General features: G+C 39.2%; 1 protein-coding gene across 7 annotated transcripts in view; it reads right to left on the bottom strand.

Annotated features, from left to right (window-relative positions):
- Positions 1-389: 389 nt before the first annotated feature.
- Positions 390-27,895, bottom strand: part of GUCY1A1 (guanylate cyclase 1 soluble subunit alpha 1) — a 61,145-nt gene continuing 33,639 nt past the window's right edge. For all 7 annotated transcript variants that reach the window (XM_082727834.1, XM_082727837.1, XM_082727838.1 and 4 more), the window contains 7 exons: positions 25,154-25,215; positions 21,716-21,774; positions 19,645-20,354; positions 17,607-18,092; positions 13,922-14,065; positions 10,324-10,478; positions 390-1,281 (listed from right to left, as the gene is read on the bottom strand). In XM_082727834.1, coding sequence (XP_082583960.1) covers positions 1,080-1,281; positions 10,324-10,478; positions 13,922-14,065; positions 17,607-18,092; positions 19,645-20,354; positions 21,716-21,774; positions 25,154-25,215 — 1,818 coding nt within the window. In that variant the 3' untranslated portion in view covers positions 390-1,079. The remainder of the gene's footprint in view (positions 1,282-10,323; positions 10,479-13,921; positions 14,066-17,606; positions 18,093-19,644; positions 20,355-21,715; positions 21,775-25,153; positions 25,216-27,895) is intronic.

Below are 27,895 nucleotides of genomic sequence, written 5' to 3'. Positions count from 1 at the left end.
ACATCTGTACACACCAAAGTGTCCAACACAAATTTAAAAATAAGCTATTAGCAAAAAGAACAAGTCTCATTTCCCACTTCTGAACTTAGGTTTTCTCACTGGAACTTTGTACAGCTCAGCATGGCAGTGCAGGATGTCTGCTGATATAAATCCAAATTTCTGGGTGTGTGTGCTTAAATGTTTTACTTCTGGACATTATGGTATATCCATATCCCTCTTTACTCTCATGTTGATTCTCATTAAATTAAATTAGAATGATATTATTGCATTTTAATATAGGCTATAACCCTCATTTATCCCAAATATCATGACACAAAAATGAATTACTAGGAATTAAACTACTAATAAGAATTAATATAGCCTTCACCAAAGTGCAGAATAGAAAAATGTCAAACAAAAGGTAGTATTTATTGATATGACACATTACATTATGGCAGATATTTTTATAAAACAAACTTTGATATTTATAGAAGAACTACTTTATAGTCATATTGCATCTAACCCATAATTGCTTATTTCCTTAAAAAAAAAAAAGTGCAACAGAAAAAATACCCAACCTATTTTGTTACATACACCAACAGTGAAATGAAGAAATATAATAAAATGCAGAGCTGAAAGGTTCAAAGAGCTAATGGTACCAAAGACTCTAATTTCTATTTGGAAAGCTTTTGTGGGGGCACACTATCACAAATGCACTTTCACAACCACGGCATTCCACCAGGACACAAGACTACAGGTCACTCCATTGGACCGTGCAGGTCAGGGCACTACACCTATCTGACATATGTACAATATGCTAAATTGTGAGTACAGGTGATAAGTGATGGAGATAGTAACAGAAATATCCCCCAGAGGTCATTTTTGAGGTTCCTTTCCTTTTTTTTTTTTCTTCTGAAGACTTGAAGTGTTGAAGTGAATACATTTTTATCATGTTAAGTGGAAGAAAAAGTAGATCGTGATTTAGCTCCTAAAATTTTAATACTGTTCTTAGTCATCCGCAATCATAAAGTGCTTTCAGAGATTCCGCACCTGCTCATCGGAGTCAAAACCCAAAGACTAATAAGCAGATATGTATTTTGCTAATCTATTCCTGAGGCTTTGCCCAAGAAATTGGCATTGCCATCTTCGACATCTTTCTTCTGGAACCACGGTTTTGAATTTGTTACTGGTTGATAAGCTTCCAGAAAATGACAGATTCCAGGAATTTCACTGGGGAAGTTTGGTGGAAGTTCCTCTCTTGATCGAGGGGTAAACACAAAACCAGGGCAGTCTTTGAGTAATCTGAAAAGATTAAAATAAAAATATTAAAATTAGAATCTAATACAGATGTAACTGTCTACTCAAGAAAAAACAACTGAACTAAATCAATATTCCTGACAAACAGATCTTCCTTGACTCATGATAGGGTTACATCTTCATAAGTTGAAAATGTCATAAACTGAAAATACTATAAATTGAAAATGCATTTCATACACCTAACCTAGGAACATCATAGCTTGGCCTGGCCTGCCGTAATGTGTTCAGAACACTTTTTTAAAAAAAATATTTTATTTATTTATTTGACACAGAGAGAGAGAGAGAAAGAGAGAGTACAAGCAGGGGGAGCAGCACAGGCAAAGGGAGAAGCAGACTACCCACTGATCAAAGAACCTGATGTGGGCCTCGATCCATGACCGTGAGATCATGACCTGAGCCAAAGGCAGCTGCTTAACCAACTAAGCCACCCAGGCATCCCTGTGCTCAGAACACTTACAGTAGCCTGCAGTTGGGCAAAATCCTCTAATACATGGTCTATTTAATAATAAAGTGTTTAATAGCTCATGTAATTTATTTAATATTTTATTGAAAGTGAAAAACAGAATAGTTAAGTTTATCAGTTGTTCATCCTCCTTATTGTGAACAAGACTGTCATGTGGCATATCATTAGTTAGGGAAAAGATCAAAATTTGAAATTCAAACTATGGTTTCTACTGAATGCATATGGTTTTCCCACCACTGTAAAGTTAAAAAATCATTAAGTTGCACCATCAAAAGCTGGGGACTGTCTGTATTAATAAACCAACCATTTTCAGTGTGATTGGCAGAAAGATCCCAATGATTTTAAAAATATCTTCACAGAAGAACAAAGAAGAATTGATTCACAAAAACAAAAGAAAATTCTCCAAATAATGTATTTCACTCACATTAGGAAATATGTAAAATATTTTTGTAAAGATAAAATCAATAATTCATATAACAGTAAATTCACAGTAGTGGGAAAAAATGCAAAATAATCCAAAAGTCTAATAATAGCAAAAAACCCCCAACCCCATCCATAAACATAGTGTTCTAGAATAAGGCTTCCTAAGTTGAAAGAGAAAAGACATTGTTCATTTATTGGCTCATTTATTTTGTATATATTATGGGGAAGTAATCTAGGACAAGAGGTTGTGAAAGAAAAGTTCTGTATAAGATATATTACATATAGAAGCCTGGCGGCTCAGTCTTTAAGCATCTGCCTTTGGCTCAGGTCTTGATCCCAGGGTCCTAGGATCGAGCCCCACATAGGGCTCCCTGCTCTGTGGGAGCCTGCTTCTCCTCCTCCCACTCCCCCTGCTTGTGTTCCTCTCTTGCTATGTCTCTCTTTGTCAAATAAATAAATGAAAATCTTTAAAAAAAGATACACACACACACACACACATCATATATATAATGTGATATATATTTCTCTATATAATGTGACATACATATATATGATGTGAAAATAACATATGACTCTCTCGATAGAATTTTTATGAATTGTAGGTTAGTAAGACTAAAAGGAAATTTAATTATACAAATTAACACTCTTCTTACTGTCTGGCATTTGAAATATTTCTTCTTATATTTATCTGTTTACCACATTTTATTATTTGCTATTAACTACTTGTCCACTGCAGTAAGCTCACTTTATTGTATTTGCTCAGTTTTTTAAAAAGTTTTTATTTATATCCCAAGTAGTTAACATACAGTGTAATATTAGTTTCAGGTGCATAATATAGTGATTCAACACTTCCATACAACAACCGGTGTTCATCACAAGTACACTCTTTAATCCCCATCACCTATTTCCCCCACTCCCCCAACGGCCTCCCCTCTGGTAACCAACAGTTTGGTCTCTGTGGTTAAGGGTCTGTGTCTTGGCTTGCCTGTGTCTTGGCTTGCCTGAGAGAGAAAGGCTCTCTCTCTCTTTCTTTTCCCCTTTGCTCGTTTGTTTTGTTTCTTAAATTCCACATACAATTTAAATGCATTTTAAGTTCCAATCCTACTGATGAAGTTACTTGTTCCTCTTTCTATTTCCTTCCTTAGCTTTCTGTCAAAAGCAAACTTTTTTTTTTTTTAAAGATTTTATTTATTTATTCATGAAAGACACAAAGAGAGAGAGAGGCAGAGGCAGAGGGAGAAGCAGGCTCCCTGCTGAGCAGGGAGCCCGATGCAAGGCTAGATCCCAGGACTAGATCCTGGGTCATGCGCTGAGTCAAAGACAGACGCCCAACCATCTGAGCCACACAGGTGCCCCAAATGCAAACTTAGTAAGCATTTCTCTAACCTATTATTCAGGTATATGTATTGAGGACAGGAAATGTTGGTAGTTCTGAGCCCTAAACCAACTTCCACAGAAAACCACATATTATACATTCCCGACCAGACCATGACCTCCGCCTCATCAGCTTGTGACGTCATGCCTTAATGTAACAGAAGATGGCGCTGCATTAGATTTGGTACCGTGACACCCTATGTACTGAAGAAACCAACCAAATAGAAATCTAGGTTTCAAAAATGGCAGAACTCAAGTAGAGAAGAACATGTGAATATTCAATTAGCTAATTTTAAAAAGCTTCATCAATAAATATGCAATCTGCAAAATAATTAATGAAATGATGCTTTAGTCATGATCCATAAATATCTGCCTATTATTTATAAGGCATAATATTTGGTAATACATAATAAGAAGTTTCTAATTTCATAGTATTAAAAGTATAAGCTTCAAAGTCTGGTGGATCTAGGCTGAGGTAGCAGCAAAGATGTCTGTTTTCTAACCTTTAAGATGGAGTAAAAATAGTACAGTTTTCTTAGGACAGCTGTGAAGATTAAATAGATTAAACATGATGGGATAAGCGTCAATTAGTTATCAGTTCACACTCATCATATTGGTAACATCTGGGGAACAGAAACCTTCATATACTGTTGGTGGGATATAAATTGGGAAGACCAATTTGGACAGCGAATGGATGGTTAGTGAAGCTGGGCTGGCAATCTGTGGGGTGTAGTATAGCTCTCCATGGCTTATTCAAGCTCTAGAGTACACAGACCTGTACTGCTAGACCTGGCTCAAACTGGCCTATGAGAGCCAACTGCTAAACATTCAGGGATTTTTATGGGACAATTAAACCATCTGTGGCTGAAACCTGCTGTGGTGGGAGTACGTATGCCACAGAAATGGGTCAATGCTAAAAATCAAAGACTCTCCACTTTCTTCCTAATGCTGGTTTACCCGCAAAATGCTGCATTAGGACCAGCTTAACTGAATGAACTAAGTTTACAATTCATCAAAAAAAAAAAAAAAAAAGAATCTCAAAAACATAATAGGCAGCAGATTTAAGGCAAGTCGTGAAAGGATATGGACAAGTTGGACGGGCATCTATTTTTCTCTGGTTTTGTTTTTCTACCTGGAGGAACCTAAATGAGAGTGACCCTCTTGGCCTCTCTCTGCCCACTTTCTTTTCTGGTAGTGAGTTTGGGAGAAGCTGCTGAGCCTGCTCTTCTCAGTGCCTTCCTGCCTCTCTTTGGGAGCCCTCCTGTCTGTGGGAAATGTATGCTCTCAGCTGCTCCTACAAACCCTAAGGGGCACAGAGTCCAGCCTGTGAGACAGCAGTGGGTTGCGGGGAGAGGGGGAAAATTTTCTTTCTTTTTTTTTTTTTTAAATAAAACAGGGATCTGGGGGACCCTGGGTGGTTCAGTGGGTTAAGCCTCTGCCTGCCTTTGTCTCAGGTCATGATTTCAGGGTCCTGGGATCGAGCCCCGCATCAGGCTCTCTGCTCAGTGGGGAGTCTGCTACCCCCTCTCTCTCTCTGCCAACTTGTGATCTTTCTCTCTGTCAAGTAAATAAATAAATAAAATCTTAAAATAAAACAGGGATCTGAAAGAAAAATGACAGAATACTGACATTTATTAAATATTAGTATTGGTCACATGGGTGGCCATGGGTGTCATATTTTCTTTTTTTAAAATTTTTATTTCTGTAGGTTTAAAATGTTTAAAAATTACTTATAAAGTGCATAAAGCTATAAAGGTTTGATAAATAACAATATATAAAATTAAGACCTTTCTTTTTTCTGTCTATATCAACCCAGACTTTCCTAATGAATATGGTGATTATAATCATAACCTTATGTTTAAATTTATGTAAAATATTCAGCACTTGGAAGCTTTAAAGTATACCATTTGAATTTAAGTGCCTTGGCTCACGAAGACTCCTCTGAAAAGCTCTGTGTTTAGGACTGTACAGCCTGTCTTCTGAATACAAATTCTATCCTTCTTAAAGAAACTTACAGGTAAACACAATTAGAGTGTCACGGAGTTAGAAATGTTCATGAAATCATCTTTAAGAAAAAATCATATATTTTTTTACATATTTATTTATTTATTTGAGAGAGACAGAGAGCATGCAGGGAAGAGGGGCAGAGGGAAAAAAGAATCTTAGTCAGGGTCCGTGCTCAGCGTGGAACCTGATGTGGGGCTCAATCTCCAGACTCTGAGATCACCACCCTGAGATCACCACCTGAACTGAGTCTCAGAGTCTGATGCTTAATCATCTGTGCCACCCTGGTGTACCAAAAAGATCAGAATTTTTAAGGAAAAGAGGTTGGAAAAATAATACCACTTAGATGAAAGTCTCATGGACGCCAGAGCCAAGAAAAGCAACAAAAGTTTCAGGGCAGATATCCACATATGGTGGGAGTTTCCTTTACTCTCTCTTGACCAGATACCATTTTCCCCAAATTGTCATAATAACTCTCCTTTTTTCTGTCAGCTCTCTATAATCTCTTTCTTCTCTTTGTTCCTTCCCTTTACAGAACTGAAGTCTTGTTTATCTTTTATTAGGTTCTCAGATCTTTCTTGCAAACAGCAGTTCCTGGTTGTACTTTCCCACCCACCCTGGGCAGTATCCATTTATATCCCTCAGCTGCCATTTTTGTCTTTAATGATCCCTGGATCACCACATAAACCTGTCTCATTAATCCACTGACCTGAAACTTGGACAATATTTAGTCTCGTCCCAGTTTTCTGCACTTCAGTGAGATCAAACAAGAGGGCAGAACATTGTCCCTGAAAATAAAACTCCTGGTACCATTTAGAATGAAGGAATATGTAACTGTCGTAATACAGCAACATTCTAAATTACTAATTAGACCCGGGAGTGAAAGGTAAGATTTGAAGTTTAGGATTTTGAAGGATTTTTTGTGAGTGTTTGGGTACGTATTCTGTATCCTGAATTTACAAGTTTTATAAGTGTACCAAGGATACAGTTACATGTGTACATATAATTTTTTTGACAAGTGTCACCCCAGATTTCAACCGTGAAGTTCTCCAAAGAAATAATTAGGTTTTATATTTGTACCACTTCTAGTGGAGTCTACTGTTTGTCCCAAACTTTGATAGAACTGGAATTATGTCTCTATTTCACAATCCAGTTGTTAAATTTCACAAAGCCTGTACTTTTGATTGAAATTTATATTATCAATTCTAAATTTTCCTATCATTTGGAGAAAAAAGTAAGATAGTTTTTAGAAGAAAGACTTTTAAAATGTGGCTAAACGTATTCCACATTAAATACTTATTTCTTGCCTAAATAAAGCATTTTAACTACCACTTGCCCTTTAGAGAAGACATATATATTTCTTATATGAAAGCAAGAGGTAAGTAAATTAAAAAAGGAAAAAAAATACCTTATTTGTCTACAAAAGATAGAAAGAAATTTAGTAAAAACACTGATGTTCAGTATCGATTAAATTTTCATTATCCTTTATAGATGTGCATAAAAATACATACTAAGAAATAATTAAAAAAAACATAAAAATGTGAATAGTTACTGTCTCTGGATAGTGAGATTATCAACTGTTTTTATATCCTTTGTAACTTTCTGACATTGTAAATTTTCTAAAATGAGAGAGCATATATTACTATTATAATCAAAAAATAATTTATTAAAAGGAAGGTGGCACTATGTATGGTGTAATATCTTGTACGTGCATGCCCAGTAACATTGCCTATATGATGAACCTAAGCATTTAAGCTATGAGCCTTCTCCTGTTGCTGAAGATGTATATTGAAGTGTCATAATACTCTGTTGGAAGACACGAGATCTTAAAGTACATTTTGGGAGTAAAAAGAGTAGCAGATATCAATGTCTCCTATCAAGATTTAAGACAACCAGACTTTGAAAAATGAAACAAAGGAAGAATTTGAAAAGTTTTGTCTTGTAATTCCTGAAAACAATTAAAATAGAAGAACTAGAAAATACTCTTTTTTCTATATGAAGGTTTGGTTTTAAGGATACATACACACCCAAGGACTCCTCATGGTGTCCATACACATATATTACATTATTGAACCCTCAATAGCAGTAAAATGACAAGAAACTACTCAAGTTATCTCAGGACTATCAGCCTCACTTCCTCCAGAAAGCAGAGTCATATCCTCTAAGGACTTGAGCTCCTCTCCTTACATGGCTTATCTGGGAAGACCCTGAGGCTATTACTATTACAACTATCTCCAAGGACTTTTCCAATTCTCATGCTAGAGTGACTCATTTTCATATCAAAGAGTGGTCCGTCAATCAATAAATACTTATGGCTTTCCTACCGCATCCCAGGTACTGATCTGGGAACTGGGGCTATGAAGTGTAGACCACCAGAGGCTGACACACTCTGAGGGGAGGTAGGCAATAAACACGGAAAGAAAACACCATTTCAGACACAGATGTGAGCTAAGAAGATGAAAAAATAAAATAACGTGAGGCGTGTGAGGCTAAAGTTGTTCCTCTAGCTATGGCAGTTAACTAACCAGTGTCTCTTTGAAGGGGTGACATTCGACTTAAGCTCTAATTATGAGGAAGAAGATGACGCAGGATGATCCAGGGAACAAGTAGAAAGCAGAGGCACAGCCAGTATCCTCAATTCAGGAATGGGTGTAGCAAGTCTGAAGGGAAAAAGGCAGGCCAGGGTGGCAGGGTGGCAGTGAGCGAAGGAGAAAGTGGAAGAAAATAAAGTGACACAACACAGGCTGGCAGGACATTGATCAAAGAGGTCATTTTGGTCTCATTTGGTAACATACTTCAATTTTATTCTGGCTGCAATGGGAAGCCATTGCGGGGGTTTTGACACAGGAGTGACGAGACTGGATTTATACTTGAGAGAGACGATCTGGCTGCTGTGTGGGGGATGGACTGCGGGGAGGAGGTGGACAAGAAAGCAAGCAGAAGAGTGAGGGTGATCCTGGGTTGGCTGGGGTGGGACAGAGGAGGGAGGCGTGCCTTGGGGTGTGGTGCGGAAGAAAGTGAAAAAAGATGTATTCAGGATATAATCTGTGGGTGGATGTGGTAAGCTGCAAGGGGGAGAAAGCGATGACCGCCCTGAGATTTAGAGTCTAAGATGGTGGTGCCATTTTAAGGAGATTGATAAAGGAAGCTAGGCTGGGCGGGGAGTGGATTTCATCAGGCTACTGTACGTAGGAAATTACTGGTTCTAAGATGATCAAGATAATTTAAATTTGTCAATTAGCCATCTGAGCAGAAATATAGAATAGGATATATGAGTCTGTAGCTTAGTGAAGAATTGTGGGATGGGCTAAGAATAAAACAACAAAAAACAACAGAAAACAAACAAACAAACAAAAAACCTGTGAGTCAATAAAATTCAGACACAGAAGACAATGGGGACAGAGCTCCGGGCACTTTGAAGGTATGGTGGGGAAAAGAGCAACAACACAAAACACTGAGACGATGAAGTCAGGGTAATGAGGAAACGAGGTGAGTGTGGAGTCACAAAAGCCTAAGGAAGAAAAGTCACAAAAGCCTAAGGAAGAAAATGTTCAACAGAGGGACTGCTCAAGCTATTTAGCTGCCATTGAGATGTTGAGGAAGATAAGGGGGAGGAACTGACCATGATTTTAGCAAGGAACACCGATGACCCCATTAAGAACCATGTCAGTGGAGTGCAAGGGACACATGCTCATTGGTGTGACTCAGAGAGCCAATGGGAGGTTAAAAAAAAAAAAAAAATAGAGCCAGTGAGTATGAAGAACTCTTACAATGAGTTTTGCTGGAAAAAGAACAAAACTATGGTGGCGGTGTTGGGGGTGGGTAGCTGAAATATGCTTGGAAATAAGGAAGATACTATTTTAAGAAGTCTAATAGGAAGACACGCCTGTTTTCTGATGGGAATAATCACTTCACTAGAGAAACTAATCATAGAGAGAAGCCAGGTATTTTCAGGAGACAAGTTCTTGAGAAAGCGAGAAGTGGTCACACTCAGAGCAAACTTGGGGGGATCGTCTGGAGGAGGAGCAGGCAAGAAGGGGGCACTGTCACCAGAGCAAGAGTCTGTGACCAGGGCTCTGGAGGGGGTGGGTAACTAGCCTGATGGGGTCTGCCCCTGGGCGAAGGTGGTGATGCACTTATCAGATGCATTCCTGTCTTCTCTGGTGAAACAGGAAAAGAAGTTATCAACTCTAAAAAGAAAGGCTGTGAATTTTTCAGGAGAACAAAGATGCTATAAAATAGCTTTCTCTGAGAACAGGAATGATAACTTTCTGGGTATAGTTTGGTACGTTTGCTACCACTTATGTCTGGAACACATTTTGCCATTCAAGCTTTTCTGTTAGAACTGGATTCTTAAAATGAGATGGAACGTCTCCCCGTCTGGCATCTGAGCTAAAGGCATGTTGAGGACCATGCCCTGTAAGTTGTGGGGCCCAGGCTAAATCTGGGTGGCCAGCGCCAGGAAGGTGCTGCTGTCAGAACGGCCAACCAAGTATGGAGAGCATGAATCCGTGCTTTGAGAAGAACAATGGAGGAAGATGGGACGTGAGTCAAGGAGCCCCCTGGGCAACAAGCACCTCAGACTTCTCATGAGGCTGAGTAATTTTTAAAAAGGCGAGGATAGTAAAGTTACTGCTTTTCTCTTTCTTGTCAGATTATCTAAGCAAGAAAATGCTATGGAGGATAATATAAACCAATGGGAAAACAAGACAACAGTGTATAAGTGAAAAGAAGGGATTTCAGGCATTTAGTGCAAACTGTACCTGTATGTTGTTGGGCTGACATTGATTTTCCGTGGAACACTGCAAGACTCAAATTTGTTCGCCAAGGTGACGTTGTTTCCGAAAAGACAGTAACGAGGCATTTTAACGCCAACAACGCCAGCAAAAACTGACCCGGAGTGCAGTCCAATTCGCATCTGAAAGCCCAAAGTCACACAATGTCCTCATCATTGGTAAAACAGTTCTCGATCACTGGTCCATACCAGATGAATGCCCTTTATATGATTTTACCCTCTGCTGTCCCTACACCATTCTGCTCTTCTGCAAGACATCCTGCCTGCTTCCCTCTACTCACATCCAGTTAAAAATTACTAGTACAGGGCGCCTGGGTGGCTCAGTGGGTTAAAGCCTCTGCCTTTGGCTCAGGTCATAATCTCAGGGTCCTGGGATCAAGCCCCACATCCTGCTCTCTGCTCAGCGGGGAGCCTGCTTCCTCCTCTCTCTCTCTCTCTCTGCCTACTTGTGATCACTGTCAAATAAATAAATATAATCTTTCAAAAAATATTCCTAGTACAAAATCTGTCAGACTTCTTAACTCTTCTCCACTATGCAATTAGGTCTGTTCCACAAAGCATTTTTGTTTCAGCTGCCTTCAATGTCTGAAACATTTCTATGCATTCCTATCACAGTCACCAGAATGACAAGGCGAAGCGTCTGTAAGCTTCTGTTTATGGGAACCTGCTCTGTCCATCAAGGGAGACAGACAGAATCCTGGCCCCCAAGGGTTGTTTCCCAGCGCACGGTCAGAGAAGGGCAGGAGATGCCACTCTTAGAATATAAAGGATAAAAAGAACTTCATGGCAAACATTTCCCCCCTCTTAATGATGAACATGAAAGGAGAAAGGAATTGTGATACTTAAGTAGAACACACCGCAGACAGAGGAAGCAGAGCTGAAGTGGCTTAGACCCGCATCACTATGACTACATACACATTTTTGTTAAACCCGCCCAAATGCGTGGAAAACCAGAGTTGGGCCATATCCAGAAGTAAGGTGAGGTCTGGGATATGCTGGGGTGAAAGTTTAGGAATTCTGAAGGTTACCAGTGATTTGGAGAACAATTAAAACAATATTTTAAACTGGCATCTTTTATAAGGTCTGAATTATTGATCTCAGGGGATGTACAAATTCTGAAATTGCTGCTACAAAACAGTAAGCTAAAGTCGGGATATTCTGTATGACAATTGGGTACAACATTCATTCTTTTCAAGTCCTCTGTTCAGCTGACAATTTAAAAAACGTTTTGTTAGGTATATGCATTTTAAACAAAGGCCAAGTACTCAACGATTTAATGTTATTCAGAATTCGGAAAACTCTAGTTTTGCCTAGTTTTACAACTGATTTTAGGTATCTGCTAAGAATGTTCCAGAATCATTTGCTTATAAAATGTCAAATCATGAATTTTGCACCATTTTCAAACAAAAGCACTATAGTATGAATTAGGAGACCTGCATCTGCCACAAAAATCTGTGACTTTCTGTGAGTCTCTTTAGGTCTTGCTCAGTGTTTCCTCATCTATAAAATACAGGATTGAACTAGTTTTAGAGTCCCTTCTTTGTCACAATCTCATCTTAATCAGCAAAGCTTAGACATCCGTTACATCTGGTATTTTCTTCTTTAGGAGAATATGTTTTTGTACATATACCAACTGATCAATATAAGCAAAAGTCTATCTTCTCTGTAAAAATACAAATTTTAGTTTATAATTTAGATCAGGCTCTCTCCTGGTTAAACCTGTTTCTCTCTCTGTACTTAGTTATTCTAGCTTTGTCTTGATAAATTTGTAAGACTTCCTTCTATTTCATAATCAATCAATCCAAACAAGGCAGATAAAGTAAATGGCCTTTAGTTCCTCCCATGCCACCCCCGCTCCTTCTCTTCCCTTCTCCCGTTCTGAATTTCGCTCTCAACTCCACAACTTTCTTATCAGGGAACTCTTCATGTTCACCAGCAAATTCACAAATTTCATTTCAAATTCGTAAGATGCACAGCATGTCCTGAACAGAAAGCGGCTGGTGCAATCTTCCATTTGGGGACCACGTTTGACACAGCGCATGTCTCCTCACAGATGCGTTGGGAGGAGGAAGGAGGGTACAGGAGTCCTTTTCCAAATTTACTTTGCACTGACCGACTTCCCCTGTCGCATTCGGCCCTCTGGTTTCTATCAACACTCCACCTGCAGCTTTCTAAGCCAGAGCGTGTGGACGGTAGTAAGGAAATCAGCAGTGATAGGCGCTTTATACAAATGGCATATTGGAGACACAAAGAGCTTGAAAAAAAAAGGAAACATTTCCTATTCTTTCACTTTGATTCCATTCCATTGGGTCGTAGGGTAAGAAAAAGGGAAAAGGCTGGGTTCAACATATGGCTTCTATTATGAAGAGAGCCAAGGCTACACTAAGTATTATAGTTTTGTATTTTACATTTTTTCTTTCTTTTCTCTATTATTTTATAGCATGCCAGATAGGATTCTATAGGACTTCAAAGTCCCCTTTCTTTTCATTTCTTTTAATTTTTTTTTAAGATTTTATTTATCTACTTGAGAGAGAATGAGAGAGAGAACAGAAACAGGGAGAGAGGAAGAAGACAAAGTGGAGCTCAATCCCAGGACCCTGGGATCATGACCTGAGCCAAAGGCAGACACCCAACTGACTGAGCCTCCCAGGCAGCCCTCAAAATCCCATTTCTGAACATCATCAATCGAGGACTGTCTTATAAAAATTAAGTGGCAGATTCACTACAAGTAGGACAAATAAAGGTGATCTTGTATTCTCTGAAATTAATGCCTAGCATGGTCATTTTATCTTCTCATCTGCAATAAGACATTATTTTGAGATAATGCAGAAATTTTAGAGTGTTACATGTTTTGGAAAATACTGGGGTGGATTAGCAGTCAATTTTCATTAGAGTGTAATGTCCTGCCCTACAGGGGAAATGATGTTTTCTAAACTTGTCTGCATTTTCTAGATGCATTTCGGTTGGTGAATCAGATATACTTGTAAGCGATTTGGAAGCCAGGATTTCTGCTGTGACTGCACCTCTGGGGCTTCCAAGAGCATGGACAGCTGTGGCAGCCTGTGGGTTTCCTACAGCGTGCTTAGCACAGAGTCCAGCTTCCAGTCACTCGTCTTGTGAGGGTCGTGATGCAGGATTTCCATGTTACTGATTCAAATTATATTAAGTGCAGTTTTGTCCTGCAGCCAGTAATAGAGGCAGCAGCTCTCTGAGCACAGTGGTTTCCTGCTGTGGCTGGGGCGGTAGAGTTCTGGAGCCAGCTTCTCCATCTCAGAAAAAGCAAGGACCCAAGTGCAGCTCTGGGAGTCATTTTTTTTTGAAGGTTTCACTTATGGATGGCTTTGTTAGTCCTCTCAGTGATTCTGCACACCCCTTAAGACCCTATCGTAAATTTCTTCCGGCTTCAACAACTTCAGAGATTTTGCTCTCTGCAACTGACTCCAACTGAGGCACTATTCTTTGCATTTTTAATTATAATTATAATTTTATTTTCATCTTTAACTATAAATAATTAATAAGCATGTACTCTCCATGACATTTGCTGGGCAATATATGATCTGCCTTACCTTGATAGGTTCTCCGTGGGGAGACATGACTTCATCCGAGAGCTCCATCATCTTCAGGGCCATCAGCGCTATCTGAACAGCATGGGTGTCACTTTCTTTGTGTAGTCCCCCAGCCACACAGTAAGCGTCGCCAATGGTCTCCACCTGCACGTAATAGATTTTCGGCATTACAAATACAGGTTCGGAAAGAATCATAGTGCACGTCACAGAGCAGACACCGTAGTGTTTGGGCCCTCTGGAACATCAGAGTAAATCAGATACTCTCAGAAATGGCTTTCCCTTTCAGGAAATTCATCAAGTGGAGATGCATCACATCAGGTGCTGCTCTGGAAGGCAGTGTGGTCCTGGGAGCACAACGTCAGGAGGCGGCGTCTCCTCCCAGACTAGCTGAGCATTTCACTCCCTCCACCTCATGTCAAGTACTCTGTAGAGGCCAATGATGTAATGTAAATGATACTGCGTGTTTGTAACAGTTTACTTAAAGATATTGGAATCACTTGCCGATTTTATACCCTCTTAGAGTACAGTGTTTTGAACAGTCGCTGCTCAATCATTTCATATGAATTTAGTAAAAATGTATGCTATAAAGCTAAGACATTCTAGTTTTTCAAAAGGATTTGGGGATCCTCATAGTAACTATAAGGGGGTCTACAGGAGTATTAGTCATGAGGGATAGAAATCAAGATGTCGAACAATGGTGCTTGGAAGGCTATTGAAAACCAAGCTGCTATATAAATTCCAAGTGTTATCATTGTCATTACTGTTGTTGTAACAGAATTTTTATCTGTCCGCAATGCTGATGGCAAAGTTACCGGTTCATTTGAATCCACAAATAATCCACCAAATCATAATCACTGCGTTTTTCTCTTCCTCTAAATACTTATTGTAACTTACTAGATCGCATCACTCCTCTTATTCAAACTTTCTAGTGTGGAGGGATGGAGATGAGAAAGGAAAAATGAGAAAGGGAGACAAACCTTCAGTGATTCTCCATGTTGCTCAGAATCAATGCTGAAACTCTTAAAATGCCTCTAAAGTCCTTTTCACCTTTCTGCTGATCTCTGATTTTACTTCATCCTTTCTCTTGCTTACTTTGTCCCAGTGCCATTGACCTCCCGTCATCCCTCAAACATACCAAACATGTTCCCACTTGCTATTCCTTTGTCTTGAACAACCTCCTGCACACGGCCACTTGGCATGTCCCTCATTTCCTCCAGTGCCCGCTAAAACATTACCATGTGAGAAATACCTATCCCACCTGCCCTCTGTAAAATAGCAATCATCCTTACCTTCTGCTCTTCTCCTTCTTAACTTTATCCAGAATAGCACACCCACTGGAATGCTAAAAGTTGACTCATTTGCTCATTGTCCCTTCTTTTCCCCAGTAGAATGTCAGCTCTCTCAAACTGCCTGTTTTACTAACTCCTAAATTACCAGTGCCCAGTATATTTGCTAACAAGTGAACCAGGTGGCAGTGCCTCTTTTAAGATTTTCTTCATCAATGAATATATAAGAAAGTGCCTAAAATAATGGCTGATGTATCTCAGGTGCCCAATAAGTGCACCTTATTTAATTAAAAGAAGTGGTGCTCTCACTCCTACTAGATGCTTATTCTCTCTGCTATCATAACACCTGTACACCTGTGTTCCCAACCAGGCATTCACCTTGTCACATGGAAATCTGGCATTGGTCAGCCCTGCCCTCCTATCCCCCACATAGGAGATCTTCTCGCTCAAGTTGACCAATCCTGGATGACAGTAAATATCTGCTATAACAATCTATAAATGAAAGCTGAATAAATTGAAAAATGAAAAGAAGACAAAAAGACAATAAGCAAATGAGATTAAACGAAATCCTGGTATAAACAGGTCCTAGGGTGTGGCGGGGGATGCTAGACTATTCCTTGGAAGCCACCACACTCACAGTCGAGCGTATGATTACACATACTGTGCATCTTACATTTATCTCCCGGTGAAGACCCTTCCTGTTCTACTCACAGCTGTCTCCAGGTATTTGCATGCAAAATCAGAAGTGAAGAGAAGGTGGAAATAAAGACAGAGCAGACGATTCACTATTTAGCTTGGGTTGTGGCTGGATTAGCTACGGAACTCTGTGACTACTATCCACTTGGTAAGGAGCACAGATTCCGAATACTTGATTGGAATAACTGAATTGTTTTAGCTTCAACAAGTTGAAATTTTTAGAAGAGGGCCACTACCTCTGCTAGCCACCGTAGCAGTTGTAAGGGAGAGTGAGGCTTTCTTCTTACAATTCCGAGAGAAAACAATGTCAAGATAGAAACTATCTACAAATAACTATAGTAAATTGCACAAGAGGCCATCGAGCTTAACCTAACTAAAGCCAATTATTTTATCAGTAATTATACATGGAGTTTTGTGTTCTTTTCCACCCCCCCCCCCCCAAGGGGATCATGGCTCTGTCTGGAATTTCCTGCTGGAAATTTTTAAAAGGAAGGTTTTAAGTTGGACTTCTAGACTGGAACAAAGCAGAGTCTTATATAGTCTCATAAATAATATTTGTTTTCTCCTCATTGATGTACTTATTTCATGTTGGGTGAATCTCCAAAATGCCAGATTGTACGTGGTGAACTAAAATGGGATTCAAGCCACACAAATGAGAGGGGTGCTTTGTTCTTAATGCCAGTGGCTAGAGTAATGTGAAAGACTTTAAATTAGTAAAAAAAAAAGGGGGGGGGAGTTAATTCTAGAAACACAGAACACAAAACACAAAACTATTTCACTAGTTCTCTTATAGCCAATCAAGTTACATTAAAAAAAAAAAAAAAGCTAGTACACATTAGGGATAATTACTTCCCTAATGAGCTTCCACGTGCCTAGAGTGATGCCCAGTTTGCGGTAGACTCATCCAGTAAGTCCTGCTACATCATGAATAACTGATACGATTTACCATCATCTTTGCAACAGGCCTGTTCCTGAAGCTTTTGGGATATAATGTATGTTATTCATGCATATAAGCTCCATAGGTGGATATTACTTTTTCTGTTATAGAAATGAGAAAGGCTATTTCACTTTCTCAGCTTACCGAACAAGCAGAGAACTAGATTTGAGGCCAGGCCTCTCTGTGCACCTATGTCTCTGCCTTTGGCCTCAAATCTCCAATAATGCCTTAAGTCAGTGTTTTCTTCCTCTGACTCAGCCATTAAAAGCATCACATTAACTCCATACTGAGTTAACCTATTTGAAGATAATTTGTATAAGACCCATGTTTTTTTTTCTACTTTTCCTTTTACAGAGGATCACTTTTCTCCATACAATTCATACTTGGAATGATCCCATGCTTGATAATTCAGCTCAGTTGCCACCATCAAGTGTCCCATTTACTGACTTTTAAATTGTCCCCGTTCAGGGGTCCTATGCCCCATCTTCCACTCAGCCTATCACCCCTTCATGCTATGCTTATTCTTTGAGAAGACAATGGGGCAGTCCTTTAATGGAATAATGATCTCAGTTTCTGAGCAGATTCGGCGCTATTTCTGGCTAGAGCACACCCACAGGATTAAGGCACAATGCCTGCTCCCAGGACGCGGCTTGCAGAGAAAGCCTTTCATCTGCATGGTAACTCAGTAACTAGGGGGTCCTGGCTCTGGTGCTTTTCCTCAGTGACTTCTGCCTGTCCCATGGGCCTCGCCCTCCTCTGCCCCTACCTTGTAGACATCCAGCTCGCCGCACTGTTGGTCAAAGCGAGTGTAGAGTGCGTTGAGCATGGTGATGACCTGCAGCGGTGAGCACTGGGAACAGATGGCCGTGAACCCCACGATGTCAGAGAAAAGCATGGTGACGTCACTGAACTTCTTGGCTTGCACAACTTGCCCTTGCCACAGCTGTTGCGCAACCTCGGAGGGAAATATGGAGCACAGGAGATCCACCGTCTTCTTCTTCTCCTCCTCCAGGGCTTGGTGGGCTTGCTCGAGGGTGGCCTTCAGCTTGCCCAACCTCTTCTTCAGGCCATCTTGTGCTCTGGCCTGCTCCCCTATCAAGACTACATCCCTCAGTGCGTTGTGAATCGGGATGTCTGACAGGTAGAGCCCACGTCCTGTAAAATCTTCCAATCTGTCCACGCAGGGTGACCCCAAGAACAAGATAGCACTCGATTCAACAATGTAGATCATTTGGCCTTTGAGGTCCATAACCTGGGAAGTAAAGGCAAACCAACTGTGGTTTATTTCAGTTTCCAACATCTTTTTAGACAAAAGGAAAGGTAGAGATATGGTGACCATCTCTTTGTGTTTAAACTCGATTTTTTTTCCCACCTGCTAAAAAGGAACAATATGCTTTCTTATAGTTCCAATTGACTGTGCATTGTAAAATGCACATGGACATTTGGAGAATGGGTAGAATGGAGTTACTCTGCATAGAGATCATGATTTTCAATAAACCACACAAAAAAATCTTGCTTCAAGTTTTTCTCACTAGGGGGAAGGCTGATATTTCTGCTATTACTTTCTGTTAGTAGTAGCAGATAGTGTAAAGGATTGTACCAAGGAAGCCTTGAGAGATGTGATGGGTAGGTGATCATCCTGGTTTACTGTATGAGTGAGAACAAATATGTGTAAGTGTGTTCTCTGCAGCAAAGAGTCAAAATCAACCCAGATGCCCTTCAGTAGGGGACTGGTTAAATAGAGGATAAGCATACAATGGGATTCTACACAGTCTCTGGAAAAAGGAAACAAGCCAACACACCATGACGTGGAATAATACCCAAAATGTGTTGCTTAGTGAGAAAAAGGAAGTTCCAAATAGTATTTTGTTTTGTTTCACACACAAAAATGTATCCAATTAATGTCATTGATTTTTTGGCTGCAAGGAATACCTCTAAGTATTACCTATTTTGAGCATTTAGCTACATTGTTTTTGTGATGAAGAGTGTTAAAACTGTTTTCACTTTTGGAACAAACTACACATCTCCTGGAATTATGCATGTTTAAAAGTTATATACATATAAGCCTGAACGTTAGCTTTGCTCGTATAATCAACTATGATTTTGCAAACTCCTTCCTTGGACTAAATGACCACCCAGATTCTCTACCATGAGAAAAAGCCCCACAACATTCTCTAACAATTAAAAAAGTTACTGATTTTCCAAGTCTATTAAAAATTGATTTAAAGGGGCACCTGGGTGGCTCAGTGAGTTAAAGCCTCTGCTTTTGGCTCGAATCATGGTCCTGGTGTTCTGGGACCGAGCCCCAAGTCGGGCTCTCTGCTCGGCGGGGAGACTGCTTCCCCCTCTCTCTCTGCCTGCCTCCCTGCCTACGTGTGATCTCTGTCTGTCAAATAAATAAATGAAAATCTTAAAAAAAATGTATTTAAAAACCCATTTAAGAAACAAATAGTTTTTGTTTGTTTCTTGCAGAATAATGCCTCTTGTTAGGTCTTTGATGACTAAAACCACATTTTTATATAAATATTTATCTAATTCGGTTTATAAAATACCCTGAGAGGATTTTAAAAGGTAGACCGCATCCAATAAATATTTTTGAAGTAATGAATCAAGTAACCAGCACATGAATGAAGAAAGGATGTTAAGTTTATTTCAGCCCTAAAATGCTACTAGAATTGTCTTAAACATAATGGGTGTTTTATCAAAATGTATGAAGTGATGCATATCTCTTTACTTTTTTGTTTCTAGTCCTTAAACAAGAAGTGATTTATTTCATATGCCAACCACTATGACATTTTCCTTACCCTTGAAGATTTCTTCACAGAGTTGTCCCACCTCCTCACTCGGATGACAAACTGCATGTTCAGCATAGCCATGATCCCACTAAACGTTTGGTTGATTTTGGGAGTCAGAATTTCAAAGTATTCATCAAAATTCGGCTTTCCTTGGAAGTCCTTCCTGTTCATCAGCCTTCTAATGCCATTGCCAAACTGCAGAATCGTCAAGTCCTTGTCAAACATGAAGTGGAAAGGAAAGGTCTTGCAGAAGAGGGACGCGGGGATCACCAGCGAGGACTGGGGCTTCCCCGGGGACAGGGATGGTTTGGTGCTTTTGATGTGGAGGGAGTATAACAGATAGGGCTGATTGACGAACTCGCTGCCGTCATTCCGGAAGCAGGGAGGCAGCAGAGACACCTCCACTTCGGTTTCGTACAACACGCGAGCAGCAGCCTTCATGATGCCAGGAAGAATCAGGGATGTGATTCTCTTAGGGAAAAAATAGTACACATTTAAGAAATCGTGGTCTTTATCCAGGCACAGAATGGAAGCGTCCTCAAACCTATCTCTCTTTTCTGCTTCTTGGCAGTGGCTGCTCTGTTTCAGGAGGGTGCTGAAGCTATTTAAAAAATCTTTGAGGGTTCCTCCAACCACACCTAGAATGTGTTCATCTTCCTCGTAACATATTTTGAACAGCTCTTCCCCGAGAGACTCTTTGACGATTTCCACTGGAACTCCTGAAAGCAAAGAATACATTTTCTGCCATATCTGGATCATTCTGGGAAGAGCTGCACGGTTACTACTATTTTTTAACACCGTTTGATTTGAGGATTTAGTGCCCTTTACCTCTCTCTGGTAACAAGAGTTTTGACCAAAATTAACCATCTATATTCAAATTACCCACATCGATGAGTTCCCACAATTCTGGAAACTCCAAATAAAAATTCCCCATCAGTTAATTATGAAACCATGATAAATTAAGTATAATACACAACTTTTAATCTCCCTGAAGAGACTGTTGTTCTTACAAAAGAACAATCAGTACTACAGAATCAAGTTCATTTCAGAAAAAGCTCTCCTGTCATTCTGTTAATGATAAACACAGCACATTTTGATGAAAGGGCACTGTCTAAACCTGGAGGGCCTCCTGCCCTCCGTAGAAATGTTAACAGGAATGAATTTGAAATCACTGGTCATGAACCTCAATTTTATCATTTTTCTCTAGAGATGATATAAAGTCATTTAATTTTTTTTTTTAAGCAAAACAAAATTCTTGTTTAAATGTTACTGGAATGAATATTTGGTTGGAATTCATTTACTTCCTGTAACTTCTCCTTCCCTAATCTTCCTTATTCTTTAAATTCTGTGTGTCATTTTTTCCCCCTCATCTATAATTTGGAAAAACAATAGTGCCCTTTTCATAGCACTGTTGTGATGTGTAGAGACTATTTAGAATAGTGCCCATCTCCCGGGAAGGACTCAGTATATACTGTTAGCCATCACCATCACCATTACCATCATCATCATCATCAAATTCTTAATATCTTGTACCTTTGGAAAGATTTAACCCATTGGTCCATGTCCTCCAACTTTAAAAAGGACAGTACAACAAAGTTACTCATCTACTTCCTTCCCATAAACTAATTATTAATACTAGAACACTGCTAATCCTTTTTCCCAGGATTGCTTCCAATCTTCAAAAAATTTCTTTATTTTACTTTGTTGAATAAGATTTTTCATGAATAAATAAGGAATACTTAGTTATGTTCAAGGCCAAAGCATGTAAATATCTATGAGTCAGCTTCTCATGCAGCCTTATCTATGTCTCAGCAAATAAACATTATAAAGAAGAGGAAATGTTTTCAGTCAAACAAAAATTCACAGCATAAAAAAGAATTACTCTTTATGTTAACACAATATATTATACTGAATACTTCATACTGGAAGTCACCAAAAATAAATATGAATATTTTAGGAGAAAATTTTAGTTCTACAGGTAAATATTTTCTACCAGTAGAAAATATTAGTTTACAGGTAAAATATTAGTTCTGTAAGTATAATTACTCCCTAATTACATATACTTAAACAATTCTATTACCTGCTGCAACTGCTTGGTCTGTAATTATTTTTTCCAAGTCTTCTCTTTCCAAAGATTTCCTGAAAATATGTCAACATCTTAAATTATAAACTGACAAATGCGTGCTACAACTTCTGATTGTAACATACAGACATGACCACAGAAAATAGTTTGAGTTGCCTTTTCTGTAGAGGCAAATCTTGACTATCAAGTTTACAAGAAAGGAGCAATGACATGTGCAACCCCAAAATACACCTGATTTGGAGTGTTTCCTCATTTTTTGAAGCATATTTACCATATTTATCTTACTTTAGAAAGCTAATACTATAGAAGTTTACACTGGCAGGGAATCAGAACAGGGGATGGTAATAAAGCTGCTCAGGGTTCTTCCGATAATACAACCAAGAAGAAAAGTTTGTGCACTGATTGATTTCCCTTTTTAAGTTCCATTATCTTTCTTCTTTACTTTCTTTCTTTCTTTCCCTCTTTCTTTTTTTTTCCCAAGATTTTTAAATTTATTTATTTGACCGAGAGAGGGGCACAAGCTGGGGGAGCAGGAGGCGAGGGAGAAGTGGGCTGAGGGAAAAGCAGACTCTCCACTGAGCAGAAAGCCAACTGAGGGCTGGATCCCAGGACCCTGGGATCATGAACTCAGCCAAAGGCAGATGCTTAACAGACTGAGCCACCCAGACACCCCCCACCCACCCCCGGCTATCTTCTTTTCTAAAGCAAGTATGTAACATATATTGCTGAGTTTAAGGTTCTATATATTTAATTCTCAGGCATTATTACATTGAGCTATGTGTATAAAAATTAGTAACTAAAGAAAACTATTCTTTATTCAATCACTACACTGGTTTTTCCAGCATAGAAGTTGATAATACATTTTGACCAATAAAAAGTATTAGTAATTTCCACTAGATGACTTACTGATTCATGTTTGCCTAATTAGGTTTTGATGATTTCCGACAGAGATGACTTATGATAACCAAATTGGCCAAATTACTAACACATGTTAAAAGACATCTAAGATTCTATCTGTAGTTCAGTTTGCCATTAGATAAGCCAAGCTTACAAACAGACAAAAATCTAAATTTTAAGCAGATTTCAATAAAACACAATACATGTACAGAAGTTTCAAAAGGAAATATTTTCAAGAAGGAAAATTGCTCAGTCTACTACTTTATCACATAAAGGTATGTTGCTTATAACTGTTTAAAATGCTAGGTAGAAATACTTCTTTATCTAAATTGGTTGAGGCTCACTATCTAATTTTCTATTTAGTTTGTGTCTAGATATCCCCAAACCTCTCATTATATTTTATATTAATCATCTTCAGACTTGCTTATTTTTCTCATTTGCTCAATTTCTGATTTGTTTTGTTTTCCTAAAGAAATGAAAGCCTTTCTGCTCAGGAAACCCTAATTCTGCCAATTTCCTGAACCCATGATATGAGATGTGAGCAAACAACGAATAATGCAATTAAAAATAAGTCCTCTAGCTTTACCTTCAAAAAAAAAAAGACTAAACTTTCATATGTGACAGCAAATGTGTGTGTGCTTGTACACACACACGTACACATACACACCCCAGCCTTGCACAGATATGCTGATGTGATCAGAAGATCCCAGGAAAAGAAACAAAGCAAAAGCTCTCTGTGAAACCAACCCAGAGAGACATCACAATGATATCTGTATTAAAATTAATTCACTTAAAAGGTGGGGGGCAGAGGACACCAGTCTTCATTTAGGGACAGTTTATTGTTTAATATATTGATTTTTTTGCTTTTCAAATAATATTATAAACAGTCCAAAGAAAGAGTTATGTTCAGTGGTTGGCAGGTTGAGACCAGTAGATATGACAGCACACTTTCCAAAATGAAGATGGGGGAAAAAAGGAAACAAAAAATATATCCACACACTAAAAAAGCAAAGCAGAGAGAAGTCATTTAGCATATCAGCAGGAAGTCATGAGAAAAAAGTTTCTCATCTTATTTCAACAACGGAATAATTATCATTAGCACAATTTAAAAGTATGATCAGCTCTTTAAGAAATCAAGGAAGCAGTAAAAAAAAACTTCAGCTTTCAAAAAAAAAAGATTTTTTATTTTTTTAAGTTTTGAGGTATTTTTAAAGAGCTGCACAACTGGGAATACATCCTAACTGAACCCCTGCCGCATCCAGCTTAGGAACATTTCAGAACACAGAGCCCTGAGAATCAATTTTGAGCCAACTGGCTGCCAAGGATTTAAGCAGACAGACACAGTAGCGTAGCTACAATGACTTGGCTATCTTATCAGCTTGACTGAGAATTAAGGTCAGAGGCATTCCGGAATGCTTTTCGTATCACTTGTATAAACAAAGCTTCTGTCAGACACATAGAGTCACACTCTCTCCTTCTGGACCCCTCCTGACCCTTTCTTGGCTTGCCTCCTGCCTGCAGTCCGGGGCCAGTTAGTCAACAGAGAAAATGAAGGACAGATAATCCACTCCTGAGAAATAGATGAATGAATGTGTAAAATATTCCCGACAATGGCGTTGGTTTGCAAAGCTGCAATGTTCAATTCTGCGAATTTGAACACAAGTATTTATTTTATTATTTACTACTGAAACAATCCTTGAGATCCCAAGGAATCAAAAACAAGGCCAATAAAATGACCCTCCAGCAGTAAACACGCTAAGATATTTATGCAAAATTAACTCTATAAAGCAGCTTAAAAAAAAAAAAACAACCCTTATATATTAACCCTTTACAGAAAACTTTCTTCAAAAAAATTTCAAAGACGGCATGCAAGAAAAAAGTATAAACTGGAAGATACTCAGCCAGCGCATACAAATAGAATCAAACTGGTTATGAAAATGTGGAACCACTTCCCTTAGGACTGATAAACAGATGTTGCCTCAAGCCTCCTGAGTCAACCCCTCCCTTCGAAGCACCCTCCCAACTTTGATTCTTCTTCAGTCTTCTCTGGCTGTGGCAGCTGAAAGTTTAGAGTGTGTGGAAATTCGTCTCCCCACTCCCACACTGGGCACTGGGACCCTTTGCCACCCCTTGGCTGTATCCTTCAGGCAGGAGTCTGTACTGATCACCTGGGATCCCTGCCTCACCTGTGAAGTACTGACATTACCTCTAGTAGGAGGCTTGTTAAAAGCAGCAGTATAGGGAAACATGGTTAAGATCACGGACTCCGGAAAGAACAGGCTTAAAACTCAGCTCTGCCTTTTCCTGAACAGCTGTAAAATCCTAAACATTTTATATAAATCTGAGCTCAGGGATGTATTCAGTGTGAAAAATAAATGCACTAATTTTCAGATTAGTGGCAGTTAAAACACTTAGTCTAGTTTCTCCAATACCACAGCGATTCGAAACATGTCGTGGCCTTCACTAAGGGGTGGTTATTTGTAGTGGTATCAGTTAAGTGTCACGGGAGGGTCACACAACTAAAGTGGTTCAGTTTACCTGCTTTCTTTTATTTTGTGTTTCGCCAATGTCCTCTGAAGTGCAAGGTTCAGCCGCTCCAACTAAAAAGTGAAAAGAAAAGTTTTAAACATTCCCTTGAATAATAATTTACCTGAAGACAGATATTTTAAAAATGTGTCCTGGAAGTTTCTATCCAGCAGAAACATGATCACTTCACTGATGAGTGCGGTGAATTTACGCTTTGGAAATGGAGACTGATTTTCTAGAAGTTTCTCAGCTCTGGGAAGAAACAATGTCCTTTAAATAATTTGAGTTTGGATGATGTGGGCTAGGCCTTACAGCCTTCGCCCTTTGTGGGTGGTCTCACTGACAGCCACAAAACAAGGTCAGGCTGAATCGGAATCCAAATAGAAGATTCCAGTGGGTAATGCCAGGTCTTCCATGAAGGAATTGTGGGCACTACTTCCGCTGGGTCAGGAAATCCTCTTGGATGTGCTGCCAAGGCTTCAATCTCAGCATGGCTCCAGCCAAGCAAATTCCTGTTCTCTTCACAAACCCTACACCCGGCCCCCCCCTGCTGATTTTCTCAGCTACAAATACAAGTTTATATTTCATATTTGATTTACAGGTCCTGGCCTAGAAAACTTGAGCTATCTCTGTCTTTCCCTTTTCTCTAAACCCTTAAATCCAAGCTTTCACCAAGGCCAGCTGATCGTTGATTTGAAACAAATCTCACATTTACCTTACTTTTTTACTCTCTTAATTTCTGTGTATTTCATGAGTTTTTCCACATTGTAAGTTATTTGTATGTAAGCCTCCATACTTCATAAATACTTGATGATCTATTAATCTCTCTTAACAGCTTGTTTTCTCTAACTAGTTGGTAAGCTGGAAGTAGAGTACTGGTTAGTTAGACTGTCAATGTTTTACATTCCATATAAAAACCATATGTATCTATATGTATATATATATAACTGTTGATCCTTTCTGTAGTTTGCCCAGAGGAAAGGGAAGAATTTTCTGGTTGTGTTCCAAGTTGGGAAATTCCTTTTCCCCTAAGAACTATTTATATCCCTCTTACAGTTTCCACTGGTCAAGTGAGGCAGCAAAGTTAAGCAAAATAGAGCAAGCTTCTGTTTTAATAAAATAAGTTATGGAAAGGACTTTCAGTTTTAAAGAGCAAATCGAGCTTAGGGGGAAAAAATCTGGAATTTAGTGAAAAAAAACAAGAAACAAAAAACTGAAATGAAAATTTTGCACTGGATGAGCAATAACACATTTTCAGGTCGTTCTATTCCACAACTGGATGACATCTCTCTGTTCTAAGGACACTGTCCCCTCCCCTGCCAAAGAAAACCCCCAAACAAACTCAAAACACCATAACTGCGGAGTTAAATCTAATTATCTAAAGCAAGAACTACAATGCTGTCCAATGCTATTTTGAGTCCCTCCCTTAGGTTGCTGATAGAATTGAAACTAAACTAAACTGAGCCAAACTAAACGCTCTACGTGCTACTTACCAGCAAGTTAGAGAAAATAAGCTGTTAAGAGAGATTAGCAGATCATCAAATATTTATGAAGTATGGAGGCTTACATACAAATCTATGCACATGAAAAAGAATCAGTGAAAAAAAAGTTATATTTGACATGCTGATGTTTGGACAGCTGAAGTAATCCACAATGAACACCGCCCAGTCCAAACGCATCCAGCACCGGGACATTTTACTGTTAAAAGACAAATGGCCTCAGTTGTCAGAGTTCTAGTTATTAATACCAAATGTACCCATTTTACCCCCTAGAGTTCCGACAGCTTTGCCTTCCCTGCTACATGACGCTGTAGTCAAATTTTGATGATGTTTTTTCCTAGGAGTTCACAAACAACAGAGATTATTCCAAATGAAGAAAAAGAGAAAAGGTAAAATATCATTTAGAGTTGGTATTCAGAATGTTTTTAAAAGCGATTCCAACATTTGTCTGACTTCAATGGCAGGAATTCAAATTTATCCAACAAAATAATAAAGCCAACATGGTAATGACAGGACCCAGGGAAGGCATGGAAGCTCTCCAGCTTTCCCATCCTCACCATCTGTTCATCTCTGCGCATCTCACTCTGTTCTTGGAAATGAGAGTCCCAACCACTTCCCAGAGGATGATGCCAACCGACTCGCTGAGAAGGACGACATCGCTCATCCCAGCCAAAGCTGGCTGTCTAGTAACTGGGGTGGGGTGAGAATAATGACATATTTCCGTTTCAAAGGCCATTAACCGAAGTATTATTGTGCGGATACTGTATCTGAAGTAAATTCCCTCAACTTTCTGTTGATTCTAATTTCTCCATCTTCAAGCTTTAATGCTAGTCTCTTCTTTCTCAGTCACTCTAGCCATACCGTTGGCAACAGTAGTGCTCTACCTTTTGGAAGCTGTGGGACTTAAGTCATTTAACCTCCCTAAGTCATTCTGGGACTGAAACAAGATTACCTCCGAAGTTCCTTTAAGTTTGAAAAGTCAGCAGTCCGTGGTTTTTTCAGTGCTCTGCACAAAACAGAGTGGGTGTTGGGTGAATTAAAAATGTTCAGTGAATTCTTATAGCTGGAGTCGGATCAGGTCAATGTCCAATCTCCCAGATAAAGTGAGTTTATAGAAAACTGTGAATACTGCCAGAGGGAAGAAGACATCATGAAGACTTGTCAGCTACTCTTCTTGTTAGCCCTGCAGGGAGAGAGGAGCTCTCCACATACCCTTCTATTCTAAGATATGTGACCTCATTAGGTACTGATTAGG

This window comes from Mustela nivalis (genome assembly GCF_964662115.1).
Source record: "Mustela nivalis genome assembly, chromosome: 4".
In the NCBI taxonomy this organism is placed as follows: domain Eukaryota; kingdom Metazoa; phylum Chordata; class Mammalia; order Carnivora; family Mustelidae; genus Mustela; species Mustela nivalis.
Note: the sequence above shows the minus strand (reverse complement) of the source record. Positions and strands in the feature narration are given on the sequence as shown.